The sequence below is a fragment of the Erpetoichthys calabaricus genome, chromosome 4 (genome assembly GCF_900747795.2).
Source record: "Erpetoichthys calabaricus chromosome 4, fErpCal1.3, whole genome shotgun sequence".
Taxonomy (NCBI): domain Eukaryota; kingdom Metazoa; phylum Chordata; class Cladistia; order Polypteriformes; family Polypteridae; genus Erpetoichthys; species Erpetoichthys calabaricus.
The window spans coordinates 225956027-225975200 of NC_041397.2; the positions used below are offsets into that span (position 1 = coordinate 225956027).

A 19174-nucleotide genomic window follows, 5' to 3' on the forward strand; every position below is an offset into this window, starting at 1 on the left:
AACTAAAGTGTTACCAGAGCAATTAGTGGTTGGGATTTGGCATCATCATTTCAACAAATGGTTACAGGAATTAATTGCATTTAACAAGAAATTTGGGGACAGGGAGAGTTATACATTCAGTATGACGAAGGAGCCTCAGATCCCATATTCATTTTTGATTTTTTTGAAAATAGAAAAGCATACGGCTTCTTAAAACAGTGCTTCAAAGTTTTTTAATTTGCAGACCCAAATCTAAAGTTCAGATAGGGCTAAGACTGCATATGTCATTAATGATAAATGTCTTGCATGATATGATTCAAATCATTCAAGTTGCTATTTATTAGAAGTGTTTATTGAGGGGATTTGAGAAAAATTACACTAATAAAAATGATTTACTGGTGCAAACAGAAGCAGCAGTACATTGATTACTTGAACTCAGACAAGGCAATAGTAGCATACGTGTTTATGTATTCATCTGTTAAATTATCACAGTAGAAGTAAGTTGGAAAGAGAATGCTTTGGTTGCCCTGTTTAAGAAACAAAGGATGAGCTGGCCAGCCAAATTATGGGTGAAGCACTGAAGGAAGTACTAGTTTTGGCTCTGTTTAAAAATGGGAACATGTATAATGGAAAGGACATAGACATGGACAGCAAAGGGGACATCCACTAAGATTTTTCAAGAAAAGATGTGGTTGAAACTATGGAGCTAGAAAAGATTAGTATCATCACCAAAGACCATCAAAGGTGGACCACAGAAAGTTTCTACTTTTACTGTGGAATGCTTGCCATGTTGTAGCAAGTAGACCTAAGGTACAGGGGTAGTGCTGTGCTCAGCCTATGTCAAGGTTGGTAAGGTGGGAGCTTATAATGAAACCGTGTTTAAAATTTACTTTTGATATTGTACTGATTTAGCTGTGTTTAAATACCTACTATCTAAATTTTGTTGTGTTGTTAATTTTAGTTTTAGGACATTTACCTTTATTTTACCATCATATATTTTGTTTACCACAATGCCCTCTTGTTTTTTAGTGGGTAGCACCATTTTTGGCTCTAGTTGTCCTTTGTTAGGGGTGTTGAAGTAAAGGTCACATCAAGATCCATCTAGTTTTCTATGTTTCTCATATGAAGCTGATTCATTCCTGTCCCTATTTTCGGTCTATCTCAACTCAACCTCCAGTTCATGTAGATGGAGAAGCTGAATTTAACTCTTTTAGGGCTAATTCTTTTTTGTGTTTCTTTTCTCCCAGGGCTGAATATTTTTCCAAAAACTAACTTTTTTTAAAAAAAGAACACAAAGCAATTGAAATCAACAAAAAATATTTACTTTTGACAAATGTTACTGTCTTGCATGTTGTATGAGCCTGCATACTCTATGATTTCACATACATATCACATACATTTTACACAGCAAAGTCCTGCAAAGCCTGATCTCGCTCAAAGCAGCAATTTCAGTCATTGCCACATTGCACTGCTTACAATATGTGTTGCTTTGGTGCCTACTTTTCAATTGTCTGTTGCTGCACTTTCTCACATATATTGTTAGTGTGTACTGTAGAGAGACAAGTCACCCATTTGCCATCGTGCCATGCCATTGCCACCAAGTTTTCTGAATAAAACTTTGCAGCATCACGTACCTATCATCACGCTGCATAACCTGTCCAAAGCCACCAGGGGACAAAGCACGTTTGGACCAATGCTCTCTGAAGTTATATCACCAGTTCTGTCCCATCTCTATTTGTAATGCCACAGCGCGCTTCATCTCGTCTTTTGTTGTGGGTTTCCACTTCAAAAAATGAGAATGTGATGCAAGCGCAGCCCGCGATTCAAAAAATTTCTCTGCCTACCTGTTTGTCTCGTCTGACAGTAGCTGAAAAACAGCATCAGGAGAGAGTAGCCTGAAGTAGTTCAGCAGCTGGTGATCTGTCATGTCCAACAGCAAGCCATGCCGTCTTGTGAAGTCTGGTAGCCCACGGATCAATGTCTGTGTATTCCTCCCATGCAAACCTTGCCGTAGATGCATTGGCTGTGCAAATGCGTTCAGCTGGCAGCAGATCAGCTGGCGCGGCATCGGCTGGTGTCCGATCAGCTGATGCCGGATTCTCACTCTCTTGTTCGATCTCCTGATCACTGTCAATAAAATCCGATTCTGAAAAATCAGAGTCCGACTCCGCGATAATGTGCAAAACATTGTCTGCCGAGTGTTTTCTTTTCTGCACTCGCTTCGCTCCCTTGTGACATGTCGATGCCATCTTGCCATTGTTTACATTTCGCAACTCATGCACACGCAAGGATTAGTTGCTGAGTCAACAAGTCTAGCATTCCTCCAAGCACAGAGGGAATGCCTGCGACGTGACAGTGAGTTTTGTCGCCATTAACAGCTGATTGTCGCCCTCTATCCCTGGATGTCGACTTTTGTCGACATTCGCCCTCAACCCCTCCTGTCGACAAAAGTCGACATCTGCCCTAAAAGAGTTAAGGTTGAGTTTAGTGCTAGAAGGGATCCTACTCGGCTGGGCCCTTGAGCAAGGCCCTTAACCTGAAAATTGCTCCTGGTAAGCTGCACAATGGCTGACCCTGCACTCAAAGGTCATGCAAAAGACTATTTCCCCTCGTGGGTTAATAAAGTGGATCATCATCATCAATTCATTTTAGATTCTTCTCTGAAGGGGGGGTTCTTCTATAAAATACCTTGTTCATTGTTGAGGGAACAGCCTTGACAAGCATTCATGGGTGCTCTTTGGAGATCCTAATGCTTCAGGGGTCCTCTTTTCATTTTCATTTTTCCAGGAATGTCATCAGTATATGCTTTAATGGGAGAGCTCTATTACAAACAACAGGGGGTTTAGATTTGAGAAGATTTGACTGGATTGAAAAATGTGACTAGAAGATAATGAACTTTTGGGTCAATCTGTGAACAAGACATCCCCGGAATGTTAAAGCTAACATGTATCAGGGCAGTGAACTCCAGCTCAATTTCTTTGCTAGTGAAGAAACACTCCACTGCTCTGTGAATTTTAATTAAAAAATGATAGAAGAAGCCAATCAAAAAGCAATTTGCTACAAACACTTGGCTGTCACTATTGTGGAGAAAAACTCTCTCTTTCCTTTAAAGAAGGTAGCCTTGGAGTCCAGCAATATAACAAACAGACATGACCACTGAGCAAGTGCTTACGTGCATCGGTTTATATTCTTATCATCTATGCAAAATACTCTCCCCCTTCTAGTTCTTCCCACATTACCTAATGTCCAAGCTCACCATTACCTAATGCCGATCACCTGGCCTTATGTCCATCATCTGACCAAACTTGCATAGACTACTCCTTACCCTGTTCAGGCAACTGAGACTTGTTAATCGATCAGTTCCCACCATTAAGTCGGAATCAGGAGGACTCGCAAATAAGATACTAGGTCACTCGAATGAATTACTTCTTCTTGCACAATCATCCCTCGAGGCTACAGGTTTAGACAGCTACATCTCTTAAGGCAATAGTGCTAAGTTCACACTATCCTTGGCTTATCATCATCTCATGCTACTGTCAGCAGGCAGACAGTATCAGTGGATAAGCAACAGGCAGTTGCTTGGAAGAAATAGACATAAGCTATTAATAATGAACTTCTATATGACTTAAAGCTAGATAATATAACACATTTTACTTTAACTCAATTAAAAGTATTAATATAAGAAAGTATTAATACATAGATTTAAATTCTCTATACATGTATTTTCCAAAATAGTAGCCTGTTTAGTTCTCTTAAGGTTAATGTCTCAGCATCTATATTTTTGAGGCAATGGGCTGTTCAGCTCTCTCAGAGTACACAGTGTCCTTGACCTTTTATTATCTCACTGAAGTTTTAAACTTAGCAGCAAGAAAGAAAGACAGGCTGCTTGCAAGCAAAGAGCAGCCTTTATACTGACATATAAATAAAGGTTTATAAGCTACTTTAAAAATAAAAATGTTTTCACTAATTCTAAAGCTAATGTTTGAAAGCACATAAATCCCGAAATGTAAATGTTATATACCACAACCCAGATATCCCTGTGGTGATGTTTAGAAGGCCTCCAGATCAAAATCCCAAAAAGCAGAAACAAAAGCGCTGCAGGACTCACCTTTTTTTCTCACCGAGGAAGGAGCAAAATAAAATAAAATAATGAGTTGTACATCTAATTACAATTTTTTATGTATTTGAATTCTCTGCTATAGTGATACATACTGACACATTAACATCTTTCAGAATATAACAATTTCAAAGAACTCGGAGAGTCAACAGTGCAACTCTAATCACAGAAACTACATTGCTGGGTCACTCTAGATAGGATATAGTTCATGTCAAACCAACAATAAGAGTAAAAAATGGGAAAGGATGCTAAGCACTTAAAAAATCAAACAATTGAATGAAAAATGTTCTTGCATAGCTAGTTGGAGGTACTAGATACACATTATTCTCTCTCTGTCTCTAATGTTATGGCTGTGTTTCTCTTGCTAGAGAGCAGGTTTGACACAAACACAATCACAGGACATCTGACTGGTTGGATCCTCTCTGTTTTGAATAGAGCTGATGGTATCAGTCATTAAACATTATTCATTAATGTACTACTAGTAAGGTACTCTATTCAAAAACATGTGTATTATCCTGTAATTTTAAAACATCCACTATCTAAAATAACAGACAAAAAAAGCTTTTTAAAGAATAAATTGAGAAACCTGAACTTGGACAGATATACTGAAATGTCACGGTAATTTAATCTCACCCTAATCTTACTATGTAGAGGTGTGGGATGATTTGTGCCTTGTGTCCAGTGTTCCTTTGATGGCCTCTGGCTCCCTGCTAACCTATAATGGAAAAAGTAAATTGCAAAAAAAAAATCATTAAACTGATGGATGACATTTCAAATAATATTTGTGAATGACTGTACTTGAGGTTACAGGTGGTAATGGACTGCCTTGACAAATACAAGATGGGGATGCGAGCCCATGACAAATGGTCTTCTTGATTTAAGGAAGTATGCGGCATTTGGCTGACTGAAACTAGCTGTCACTTTCCCTTTAGCTTCCTTGTAAAAAATGTATACTCTATCAAAAACACAATTCATATCCCCCATTGTTAGGAAGAAGAAAAAAATATTTCTAAAGGTCTAAACATTTTAATGTAATCTTTGACACACAATATGTCATATGTGTTTAGCCCCTTTGACTTCTTTAACAGCATTTACAAAGAAATTAAAATTGTTTTGCAGTCTTCTCATTCTGTTGCTTATGTTTCTGTCAAATATGACTGAAGTTGTTGAATGACAAAAGATCTCAAAAGTCAGCTGTATCCCACAACGTAGAGTTCATTATGTTTAGGAAATGTAATTATGCAACAACATTATAATCTTGAAATTATGAAAACTAGATATTACACTGAAAAATAAGACCATATGACCCATTGGCAGAGCAGAGACTACACTATTACTTCAGGCAGCAATGATGCTAACGGCCATGCTATTTCACTCAAAGTGCCATGTGAAAATACGAATCAGAAATGAATTACTAATAGATTAAGCCAAAAACAGCTTGAAACTCCTTTTGGTATACTGAATATAAAGTAGCACTTCAAATTTATCTCTTACTTTTGCACAGATCAAGAATTAGCTAACAAGCTTCGTGTTTCGTGTTTATCTTTTTTTTACATAGATAGAGACAATTGGTGATGCATATTGCGTGGCAGGTGGTCTACACAAGAAGAGTGACAGTCATGCCAAACCTATTGCCCTGATGGCCCTGAAAATGATGGAACTCTCTGAGGAAGTACTGACACCAGATGGGAAACCCATCAAGGTAATATTGAAGCTATTAAGTTGTATTTCTTGGTGGCTCACTAAGCCTTTCCACTTTTTTAGAAAAGGAAATTTTCTGTTGCTTATGTTAATACAACATTGCACAGGAAAGTGTGCTGTTTTCAAGCATCTTTTCATTGAAATGATTTGACAGCCATTAGTGTGACTGCATATTGTAGTGTGATATCATTTGAGCCATTGTGATTGAATTGGGGTTCTGTCTGCTTAGAAGATGCTAAGACTACGTGACAGGACTTGGCCTAAGGGTGGAACTTATTTGTAAAAGATGGAGAATATTACTGTTATATATTTCTTTATTTGTCATACTATACATCTTCCATTTGATCGTGGAGATTTGATTATTTATAGTAAATGTTAGACTGAAATAACTGTAATTAGTGCATAAAATAAATAAAATTTTAAATCACAGAAAGGGTAAATGCATATTTCAGAGATAGCAATTATTTGGAAAGCCTTGGCAAAGGCTTTTTTTCTTTATTTAATGTGTAGGCAAAATAAAATAAGAAAGGTGCTTGGGGAAAGGAAATACTAATTAACAAATCCATATGTACCGTGTATAAGTTTGTAATTGTGGACTATTATGTTTCAGCCAGGGTTCCTCCCATGGCTGGTGTTCAAATTCTTTTTTTATGTCTTTTTTGTTCATTTTTGATTCTGTTATTTATGTTAATATTGTTGTTCATGTTTATAATTTTGTATTGTTTGTCGGCATTGTTGATCATTTCGTTTCTATGTGTCTATGCATCTTCTATTATGTTCCATGTGTTTTTCTTTGTCTTAATTTGTTCAAGCTTGCTTTTGTGTGTTATCAAGTTTTATTATTTATGTATATGCAGATTCTTTGTTTTAATTTTTTAAGCTTGTTTTTGTGTTACTAAGTTTTATTGTGCATGTACTGTGTATGCATTTCACTCCTGGTTTTAATTTATTAACCCACTTTTGTGTTAGTGTCTGGTTAGTGTGTTTGTAAAGCACCGTGTAACATTTGGTCTTTAAAAGTGCTATTTAAAGTAAATTTTCTTACTTACCTTTTATGGGTGGAACCACCTACCCATCACAGCCATGTGACTGGATTAAGCGTGATAAAGGCTGAGGAGCGCCATAGTCCCTTGTGGTACATTGTATGCATTGGCTTTGATGAGTTCTTGATTATTATTATTGTGTTTTGTGGATTTCCTAGATTTTTGACCTCTTGCTCTGTGTTTTAAACTCTCTGGATTTGTGTACTGGGACATGTTTGCAGCTTGATTGAATGCAACTCCTTCTTTGCCTTTTGTGCTCATCTGAGCTTCCTTGTGCTCCAGAACATTCTTGTGCAATTATTATTATTTTTAATAAAGATTTTCCTTTTGCCATTTATGTTTTTATAAACTGAGGGTGGACAGATCCTTCCACCTGTGGAGCTGCTATGCTACTTTATACTAAGGTACTCCTGAGTTAATGACAGAGGACATTCTAAGAAGGTTTGCCATGGGTTGCTCTCCAGATTTCATTTTTATTTCTTTTGTATTTTCATTTGCTTTCCTTTTTTTTTTAATCGTTTTATATTTGTTAAATCGTTTTGGTTAATCCTCTGTGTTAGCTTACTTATTCCCCTCAAGGGTTTTCTGTTAATTATGTAATTAATTATTTAATTATTTTTCATGGTGGTGGAGGAAGGCCACTAATTAGGAAACAAGACACAGGTGCTATACTGGAAGTTAGTTACTGTAATTAGTTATGTGCTATACTGGAAGTTTTTTTATTTTGGATTTCTGTGCTTAAAGTTTCCTTTTCGGAAGGTTTTCAACAAATTCACTTTAATAATAGATGGCAATATATCAAAATTAGTGCATTTTTCATCTTCTCTGTTAATGCACTATGTAGAGGGCATCAATGGGGCATAATTCAGTGAAAAAAGCTTTAGTCCTCCTGGTTCAATCCATGTTTAATCTAATTTAGTTTCTTCCAGATTTGCAAATTATTGTAGGCTTAATTTGAGAAGAACTCTCATCTCTTGCTATGCTGTTAATTTAAGCATTTTGATAATTGAAGAAAGAAACAGACAGAACTATAGAAGCAAAGGAAACACAGGATTGCTCATGAATGTACTATAAAGTCAAGGATGAGATAGAAGAGAATTTGATTTAAGTTAGTTTTACACTCTCAATTTGTGCATACAAAGGAAATTCACTATTTTTGGCTTTTTGTGTCATATCATGTCACATCCATTATCACAGCATAAAGAGTGCCTCTGGGCTTGCCTTACACTGTCAGCTGCCTCACAAATGCATTTACTCAGGAGGCACTTTGCTGATGTGATGGTGTATTGAAACATAATCTCTATCATCACTTATGGCTCAGTTCTGTGCCCCTTTTTGTTCATGTATTACAGTGTTTTTTAACCTTTTCTATGTTCTTTGACGACACTTGCCAAACGATTTTATTGTGTTTAGCGGATATGGATTTTGATCTTGATATCTATATTTTAGCCTGTGCCTTCCACATTATCTATTTGTATTGATCTTTCTGGTCACAGCTCCTTGCTCTCTTTCCAGCAGTCCCGTGAATATGAATCCAGTCCTCTAACATTATCACCAGCCAATCTTGCTCTCTTAAGTACTCCCAGATCTGTGATATTCTATTGATGTTTCCTTATTTAACAGTGTGACATACTGCTAAAATTTCCTTTAGTACATTTTGAAATAGAAAAAAAGAAAGAAACACTCTACACCACAAAATAACTTTAGGACTATTCAAATTCAGCTAAGTTGAGTTTTTTCTATTATAGTACTCTTCTAAGACTCACAGTGCATACACAGATTTCTGAATATGACTGGCAGACAATGGAGGAAAGGAAAGTAAAAACTTCATTTAACGGTCTTTGATACTTTATAACTGTCATGAATTTAATGTTAATATCATGTCTATCATCCTTTGGATTTATTTTGTAATGTTTAGATGTACTAGTATTGTTATTTTCATTTTTATTAATTTTTGTTGCTATTTTTGCGTCATCTTTATTTGTCTAATATTTTCTATGACTGCCACCGTTTTGTTAGATAGTGTCATGGGCAACACCACATTGTCTGTGGAATTAACTTCTTTACTCGTCATGTGGTTGGTGACCAGGGTCACTATCTCGCCTTTCCTCAGTGCACACATACTAGTAGAGTTTTGTTGTTTTTTTTTATTTTTAAGAGCTTATTCTAAAATATTATTGATTAGATCCTGCCAGGTTTTGAAAAAGTTCTGCACAGATCCTTTAAGTGAGAATTTGATTTTTTCCAATTTCAAATAATAGTTTTGTTGTTTTAATGTGCTCAGAGCCCTGCCAGCCTGATGCTTCTGTTGCTTTGCTCATTTGATAGTCCACATTCACCCTTGGTCTTTACGTTCTGCCAAATGTTATTTCAGCTCTGTAACATGTTATAGTTCTGCTGACTGTGACTTATAAACCCCCCCCCCCCCCCCCTTCCAGTCATCCTGCAATATTATACACACATGCAGAAGTCGACAACTGTATAAACTGTAATAAAATAAGGTGATCTAACCTAACCCAACTCCACACCACATCACTCCCCAAAACCCTGTGCGATATTTGATCCCTTTCCTTCTGTTTAAGTTAAATGCAATATCCATTAACCATAAATCAAACCATGTAAAAGATTCTGCCATATGATATTTCTCTTAAATTCATGCTAAGGTGTGTAGTAACATCATTCCAAGATGACTGCAAGAAAATGTCCTAAGAATCCTATATCAATCAATGAATTGTTTAATATTTTTTACTGCTACAAACTGATCTATAGAAGAAAATGTTCAGCTTTTAAAGAGGAAGTCTCTGCATTAAAAAGGTACTGTAAATACAGCATAGATACTAACCAAGATTCATCATTTCCTGAGTTATGATCCAAAACCTGCTGAGGCAGGAATATTCAAACCATGATTTTTTTAAGCTACTAAACTAATCTAATTAAATCACTTCTTGGGGGCTGATGGATCTAATCTTACAGTATGATTGGATTACATTTAAAACCACCCTGCAGCCACCCTATATTTTAGGTAAAAGAATCATAAAGAGAGATTACAATTAACAGTTCTTTTGACAATTGAGCCATGTATGTGTTAGTTGAATTCCCCTAAATGTGAATTCCTTTTTTATTCCCCCCTTTATTGGCCCCCAAACTTCTGAGCAGGACTCTCCAGTATCCTTGTTGCAGTACTGGCTGAACTACAAGCCTTATTATAATTCTACCTCTGCCTGTGTCAGGAATACATTAAGAGGATGCAAAAGATTTGTGAAGACATCTTTGTTGCTGTTTCTTTTGTAGATGTTGAGAGGTTGTAACAAAACATAAGGTACTTTGTCAACTGTTCTACTCTTCTGTGGAGCTCATGTTAAAAGTAACCAAATCGGTGAAGTGTGTAGATATACAGTTCTTTTTCCTTTCTCTTTCTGTTTCAGGTCAGTTATTTTCATCAATTTCTCTCGTTCATTATCATACATCTTTGTTGAATCTTGTAGTTTCATTTTTGGAATATTTATACATAGACTTCTCCTTGTTTATTAAACGTTTTGGCAGTCCCATGTTCAGTAGATTTTATGCTGCTGTTGTAGCCATTTTGTAATCTAGCTGTGGTCGCTGTGCTAGAAAACATTAAACATGACAATTGGTCATCTAGACTCCGTACCCTTTGCACTTCATTACTATCTAGGCACAGCTGAGTAATAAAACCCACTATGCCTCTGTAAGACTACAGCTCAGGATTTAACATTTTTTTATACTATCAAAGCTAACCACCAAACTCCTAGACTTAGGACGTCAGGTTGCCCTCTGCAGATGGATGTTGGACTTCCTAAGTGGCAGAGTCCAGAATGTGTAGATTGGCTGTATCACTTCCTTCACAGTAATTTCAACACATGCACCCCACAGGGTAGTGTCCTGAACCTCCCTTTGTACTCCTTGTTCACCTATGACTGTGTGGCCAAACACATCTCTAGTTGACACCACTGTTATTGGTGTTAAGATGACTTGCAGGGAATAGATGCACCTTCCGATACAGTGGTGACAGTTCAACAATCTATACCTAATGTCACCAAAACTAAAGAGCAGAAGGAGATAAACCAAACTTCCATGTGCATCTGAGGGGATGCCATAGAGAGGGTCAGAAGCTTTAAAAATTTGTAATGGCCTTTATCAACAACCTGCAGTAGGCTCAGCATAGCTTAAATATTGTCAAGGAAGATCACCAACACCTTTGCATCCTTAGATGTCTTAATCTATGTTCAGCAACTTCAATAAGTGCACAGTGGAGTCTATCCTGTTAATACTCTGAAAGAGAGAGAGTTGTGTAAGTAAGACATTTTTTTTACAATGTACAGTATATACACATGACAATAAATCTTAAGTGTAAGAACTTATTTTACAATGACAGCGTGCATCTGTCTTTTTTATTCATTCCTAAATACCCATCTTAATACTGTTACTGTATGTAGCTTATATAGTGTATAGCCTTTCTAAAAATGTACTTTACATATGCACTTTACATATTTGTGATCTGTCTTAGTCCATTAAATAATGCTCAAATGTGTTTAAAGTGTTCTAGGTATTTAAAAGCTTTTATTTGTCCATGTAGTGCTTTTGTAATCTTCTTGTAATTTTCATCCCTTACAAGATTTTGTCTCCTTGCAAATTAGTTTGACTGCTAGCAGGGATTTCAGAGGTTCCCCACACCAATTAAACCTGAAAATAACAATAATTAAGCTAATTAGAGAGCAACAGTCATAGTTATGCTCTGGAAAAAATAATGACAATTAAAAACAAGAAACCTCTGTAAACATGTTGAAATGCATGGGAAATTTTAACTGTTGTAAGTACAGTAAGCTGGACCAGAAGTTAAGTAATGTTGAATTACAGTATAGGCAAAATTATTAAATGGTGAATTGCCATTGTAGCCTTATACCATGTTTTCAAACTGCACATAAAGGAATGTTAGTTGTTTATGTGTATTTGAAATAATCATGAATGTGATTACAATCTGCATTTATATTTTCAGATGAGAAACTCAATTAAATATACATGCAGTCTGGAGAGTACTGTAGGACCAGATAAAGAAAGTTGGAATGCTATCTAATCATGAAGAGTTATAGCCCGAAGAGTATACAGTTGCCCCTCCGTATTTCCAAATCTGACATTCACTGTTTTGGTTATTTGCATGTTGGCCATGAACAATTAAATGGGAATATTTATGAAGCTAACCAAAGGATTGCAGACAATGCATCCATCATTCAACCCGCTATATCCTAACTACAGGGTCACAGGGGTCTGCTGGAGCCAATCCCAGCCAACACAGGGCGCAAGGCAGGAAACAAACCCCGGGCAGGGCACCAGCTCACTGCAGGGCACACACACACAAGCACACACTAGGGACAATTTAGGATCGCCAATACACCTAACCTGCATGTCTTTGGACTGTGGGAGGAAACCAGAGCACCCACAGGAAACCCACGTAGACACGGGGAGAACATGCAAACTTCAAGCAAAAATACAAAAATAATTTGTATCACATACAATCATAATATATAAATATTAGTGTTGTTTAATATTTGTTAGTGAAAAAATTGTAAAAAAAACAGTGGGATTTATGCCAGCTACCTTCTACTATTACTACTTTCTTACCTTCAAAAAGCTGACAAAGTAGTAAATTTGATTTTAACAGATAAACAATTGCCAAAATTGTTGCTCCTATGTAAACCCAATTTCATAATGTGGAGGAAAAATAAGATATGCTATGACATCCAATGGCATTGCCTGTTGGCCAGGCTTTATAACGAGCACTGCAAATACTTAAATTCATATGTAGTGCTGTATGATGTATTTGGTGGACACTTTATTAGAAACATATGCTAATCAAACAGCTATGCTCCTCCTCCAAACAGCTAAGCATGTGGATGTAACCTAATATATTTTATATTTAGTATGCAATGTGCAATATATTTTATATATAGTAGCGCTGTGCTGATGCAGTCGTATGGCCAGTGATAACTAAATTGATTCTTGCTCTTTACATCACTATGTTAGGTAGTGTTCTCTTTAGATGGATGATTGAATGATGCCATGCTGGTTGGAATTCATATGACTGTGGCAGACTTGCCATTTTTCTAGGCTCCCCTGCAGCTGGCTATGATGCTACTCATATGCATGATGGAATGCCAGCTCATACTGCTGGTGATGTCATGCTCAATCTAACAGACATTGCCAGCAACTTTATTATTTATATATATATTGTAATTAACAAAAACTAGACAACTGTGTTTGTTAATGAGAATGCACAAATATTCAAATAATAGCTCTTTGTAATAGCAATGCGCAGAAGAGCATCTCTGATCTTACAACGTATCTGTCCTTGATGCAGATGGATCACAGAACCAGAAGACTATACTGGAATTCACTTATGTCAACTAAGAACATGAAAATAAGGCTACAATGGGCATGAGACCATGAAAGCTGGACAGAAAAATGTCTTTTCTGACAAATCTCAATTTATTTTCTGCAATATTTAGATGGTAGGGTCAAAAATGGCATAAACAATACAAAACTAATGGTTCCGTTCTGCCCTGTGTTAATGCTACAAAGTTGTGAAGGTAGGGCAATGGTGTGAAGAACGTTTTTGGCACACATTAGGCCAGCTTGGCACACATTAGCACTAAACTGAATATCCTTTGAAAGCCACAGCAAACCTTAAGCATTGTTTTCTGACCTTGTGTGTTCCGCTGGCTGTTTTTTTTTTTTTAATGAATATTAGGGTGCTCTGCCCCCTGCTTGCTTCGCTCGCCCACCCCCAGTTTTGGTTTACCGGATATACAATTTAAAGAGATTATTATTTTCATGGGAATTGTTACATATGCATTATTTACACTTTTACTTTAAAACGTTTGTAAAAACAGTACTTGTCCTTTATTTCCGGCCCCGGGCATGGTTAAATCTCTTTCTCGCAGGACGTATAACGCTGCTTGCGCTGTGAAGGGGGGGCAGCTGAATGCACGCTAAGGAGATTCTGTCAGATCATGTTGTCTTGCTGCTGCTGGCAAGCTGCATGTTCTGTTTGTTGCGCTGCACATCGATCATTTAAAAGCCTGTACAGCAGCTGTCCTTTTGCCACTTCGTGTCTGTGCCGCTTATGTTGTCAAGTGGGGGGTCTGAAGTGGGGGGGGGGGGGGGTGGGATGGGCTAAACGCATGCTAAGGAGAAGCGGTCGATCATCTGCTGGCTTGCTGCTGCTTGTCGCACTGCGTGTCGATCATTTAAAAGCCTGTACAGCAGCTGTCCTTTTGCCACTTTGCGTCTCTGCCGCTCGCGTTGTAAAGGGGGATGGGGGCTGAACACAAGCTAAGGAGAAGCGGTTGGATCATCTGCTGGCTTGCTGCTGCTGGCGAGCTGCATGTTCTGCGTGTCGCTTGTCATTGTTTTAAGAGCTGAGAGCACATGAAGTGTGTCTGTCAAAAGCATTCCAACAACTGCTACGTTAGATGTCCGTGAACTTGTTTTAAATGTTGTCTCACTGCCTTGTATCGCGTGATGTTAAATTGTCTTCTGAGAAGATCATGTCTCGTCTCCCTCCCAAGATTTTTTTTTATAATTGAGAGATTTTCAGCAGTGTAATGTATCATATCACAAAGTATGCCTCATCATAAGATGATTGCACAAGCATGACAGTGACTTCACTTTACTGCAGTGGCCTGCATGGCTCTCAGATCTCAATACAAAAGAACTCCATTGGGATGTTGTAGGAAATGTTTAGTCAGAAAATCTGCAGCAGCTGTGTGATGCAATCAAACCTGCATAGATCAACACTTCTAAGGAATGCTTTCTAACCTTGTTGAACCTGTGACATAAAGAATGAAGGCTTTTCTTGAGGAAAACAAAGATTCAGGTCTGATTCTAGATATATGTATCAATAAAGTGTCCACTGTTTTGTGTGTCCATGTACAATGTGGAACGTGGTATTTATAAATAAAATGTGGAGTAATTTGAATAACTGATGGTCAGAAACTAACTAGTATGTGGTCATAAATATAAAACAGATGTCTGTGTTTTATTAAATCTTGTAAGCAAGATTACACACGTCCTCTTTTTATATTTTTGATTAATGATGTTTGCAAGAAAATTAACAAGACCATTCATCACTGTCATCTCTACAAGACTCTTTAACATATGCTAATTTTCTAGTTAGATTAAAGATACCTATGTTTGTGGAGTTATAAAGTATGGAATGGCATTTTATATAATAGTACTTAGCTCAACTGTCCAAAACATTTATTTAAAAAAGAGTGCATAACAGAAAATTAATACGCACCTGGCAAAGAATAGATTTAGCAATCTCACAATTATTTAACACAGATGGAAGCATAATGATGAAGTGAATATTCATCTTGCCGCTCCAAAGAACTGGGTCCCAATCCTGGTCTGAATACCACCAGCAAGGATCTTTTTCTTTATTTTTGTGTGGGGTGTATTTTGGTTTCTTCTTGCATCTAAAAGATTTAGGGCAGAGTTGTGGCTCTGAGGCTAAGGATCTGTGCTGGTAAGGTTGCCGGTTCAAATCCCCGTCACTGCCAAGAGAGATTGTACTCTGCTGGGCCCTTGACCCTTAGCCTGTAATTGCTTCAGGGGCGCTGTACAATGGCTGACCCTGCTCGCTGACCCCAAGGGGTATGCGAAAACTAACAAATTTCTAATACAAGAAATTGTATAAGGCAAAATAAAGAACAAAAAAAAAAAAAAGAAAGACATGAATGTTAAGTAGAATGATGGCTTCCTGAAAACCCTTCACTGGCTTCCTGTTTCATTCAGAATAGAGTACAAGGTCTCCCTTCTTACCCATCAGTGCATTTATGGACATGCCCCTCTTTATCTACAGGAACTTCTTACCCCCCATAACTCCTTACGTTCCCTCCGCTCTGTACTCACTAACACTCTTCAAGTCCCCAGAACTAAACTCAGCAGCATGGGTGACAGGGCGTTTTCATCGGTGGCGCCGAGGCTGTGGAATGCCCTCCCTGATTACCTGAGAGCCCCACAGTCGACTGAGGCCTTTAAGCGAAACCTAAAAACTCATCTTTTTAGAAAGTCATTTTGTTAAAGTATTTTATAGACTCTTCTGTTCTTTTTTATTTTATTATTCTATTTTTACTCTGTAGCACTTTGGGATTGCTAAAATATAAAGTGCAATATAAATAAAATTTATTATTATTATTAACTAATGTCGCACACAAGTGATTGAGCCCTTGAATGGGCAGGTATCTCATATTTTGATTCCAGCTTTGCAGTTAATTCTGCTAGGAAAAAGTGTCACTCCTGTACTTAAATAAGGGGATCTGGAAAATGAAAGTATAATTTTAAAGTTTAATTTTGGACATCTAGTTGCATCATAAAACTCTGATATACATTTATGGGTTTCCTTTTCACCATCGTTTATCCTCTCAACACTCAAGTTGTGCACCTTAATAAAATGACAAGTGTCTGGGTGTCCACCCCATTGCTATAGCTATGTCATTTCAACAAATGTTATATCACACACATTTGTTATATTAAAATGGATTGCATTTGTTATTTCAAGAGATGGTGCATCACACATAAGAACATTGCTTTTATGAATCCCATACCAAATGGCATATAATAGAGGAATATGCATTGCATTTGTCCTTCCAACAGATGGCACGTCACAAACATTTGTATTACTATATGCATTACAAAACACATTCCAGTAGATGGTGTACTGCAAACATTAATGCTGAGGTCTATGTTGATTACTTAGATTTCAACCCATCTTAGTTGGATTTCAGAGATATTATTGCATAAATGATTTCAAAATTTAGCACTTAATACGAACTAAACTGAATAAAAAAATCATTAAGAAAGGATTTTGTTGCAGTAGATGTGAGTGGGGTCTTAGTATTGAAATTTATGGCAGAGACATTATCATCAGTTGCCTTCTGATCAGCAGGTATATTCTTTGATTTACACTGTAATTATTCTGTAATATTCTGCCTAAATGAAGTGTAACTAAGTGTGTCCTTGCTGTTTAGCTTGAGAAGAGAATAACCAAGTGCACAATTTTACTAGGTATAGTGAAAATGTGCATTTGTCAGCATGTGGACATTATTAGCACTAGCTTTGCATTATTTTTATTTTGGTGCAATACTTATTATCATTGTTTTTTACACTTATGAATCTATTTTTGTGAAACTAGGACATCACAGGCTTTTATTAGTTCAAGTAATTGCTTTGGATGTGGCTGCCATTACTGTGCATGTACAGCATGTGTCTTCCAACTCACATCATGAAAACCCTCTTTTTTTGGGGTGAGTGCTGCAATTTAAAGCCTATTTAAACTTTTCAGAAAGGGAAGCTACTTTTTGCACGTTATTTTTTTTTCTCTGAGGAAACAATAAATTTGAAGTAATTGCAGGTGTTTCACTTGTGTTGTTGGTTGACTTGAGTGTTTTGTTTTGCCACTTTGTTAATACAGTCATTTTCAGCCTGTATATGTTGAAGCTCCTTCTTGTTTATTTTAATTATAATTATGTTTAGCTACCTTAAATAATCTCAGTGTGAGGCTGTATTTTTTATATTATTAGTGCTGATAGTCGTGTTACACTGTCAGTACACCCCAATGACACCTACTATGCTTTTATTACTGTGCAATGAAAGTGTACTGATAATTTCCAAACTAAGCAATACCTGATTTATTTGCAGTTGCAGATCGATTGGACTGAACATAAATATAATAAAGTAAGAATGCTAAATATTATGTTGTAATATTAATTTGGTTATGCCCTTGAAACAAATTAATTGATTTAACTGAGATTGTTTGCTGGAAGTGCATTTATTTATTGTGTAATAACTTCAGAAGCACATATTTGTACTGACTTATGAGAGGCAGTTAGTTTTGATGAAGATGACATGCATATTCAGAGAATAAGTGAGGGTCAGAACCATGAACCAAAACACTAGCCAAAAATGAAAGTCCAGAGTAAGAGCGTCATGTGATGCTCCATGCCCACAGCCCAAGGGCACCATCCGCAGTCTGAGAATCTTATAGTTTATGTACTGAGATGGGCTAGGTCAAGTGAGGAGGCTACAACAAGTTAAGGCCCAAAAGTGTAGTGTGTCTCATTTAAACAGCAAAATAAAAACAGCATCATTGTGTTGTGCAGTTAAAATTCTTCAATAAGCAGTTTTCAATAAATAAATCAGTAATAGTGCTGTGAGGAAAAAACAACCAAAGTACAGTAAATGGTTAAAACCAGAAATTAAAATCAGAATTGGTCTTCTTACAGTGCCTTGTACCAGTGTCCTTCTCCCTCATCTCCCTGCTCTCATTTTAAGTCTAATCAACAGATACAAGATGCCAAAACACATGGTCTTCATGACTTCCTCTCGACCACTTCAGCTGGTATTCACAGAGAGTTCCTGAAGTCCGGCTCTTTCTCTCTCATCCCTATTGGTTTGTACAGTGAGACTTCCAGAGCCCTTAATCACCTCTTCTCTGCAGGTTTGCATCGACTTCCCCTGGAATGGCATTCCTCACTTACTCTCTGAAGATTCTCCAGACCGGTCCACTTTCTTTCTCTCTTTTCTCTCTCACTGGATGCACAACGATTTCTGACTCTGTCTTTCCTTTCATTTCCTCTAATTTGACTTCCTCCATTTCTGACCTTTGCTCAGACCTTTACACCCTGATTGCAGGGCACTGATTGAACTAAATGGTCCACAGAGCTGCTAATGAGGGATGGCCGTGATGATCACTCTCTCGCTCATAAACAACTAAGCATCCCATTTAAGTGCTCTGTGGCTGTTCGTCTTTCATACACACAAACCTTAGTTGCACTATTATTTAAAAAAAAAAAAAAAAAAATGCACCTCACTGTTTTGCCGTGCCTCAAACTGTGAATTCAAAGTCAGAAAAGGTCTTTAGGATATTGCAAGGAGTAGATTTTTATCTGCAAATTTAAATACCCCAGGGTTGACCTTTATACTGTCACCTCTATGACGTCAGAATTATTTTGTTACCTTGGGAATTCTGGGAGATGTTGCCAAGGAGACTGCTGACACAAATGTCAGAAAATGGTGATGCCCTTGAGAAAACAAAGATGGATTTGCTGTAAAACGATAATAAAATGTCAGCTTTGTTAAATTGCATCTTTTGCCAAAAAAACATGTAAGAACCAAAATTCTTGGGCCCTAAAATCACTCAAAATGATACGCTAATCATTGTATTCCATGCAGACAAATGTGCAAAAACTTTTACATTTTGCTAGTCATAACAGTATTGCTTTGGTGTCTAAGAAAGAGGAAAGTTCTAGAAAAG

At 37.1% G+C, this 19174-nt stretch overlaps 1 protein-coding gene across 1 annotated transcript in view; it reads left to right on the plus strand.

The window, feature by feature from the left end:
- gucy1a2 (guanylate cyclase 1, soluble, alpha 2) overlaps positions 1-19174 on the plus strand; it is a 325259-nt gene that overhangs the window by 185785 nt on the left and 120300 nt on the right. The window contains exon 6 of the mRNA XM_028800400.2: positions 5655-5798. Within this exon, the coding sequence (XP_028656233.1) occupies positions 5655-5798 (144 nt within the window). The remainder of the gene's footprint in view (positions 1-5654; positions 5799-19174) is intronic.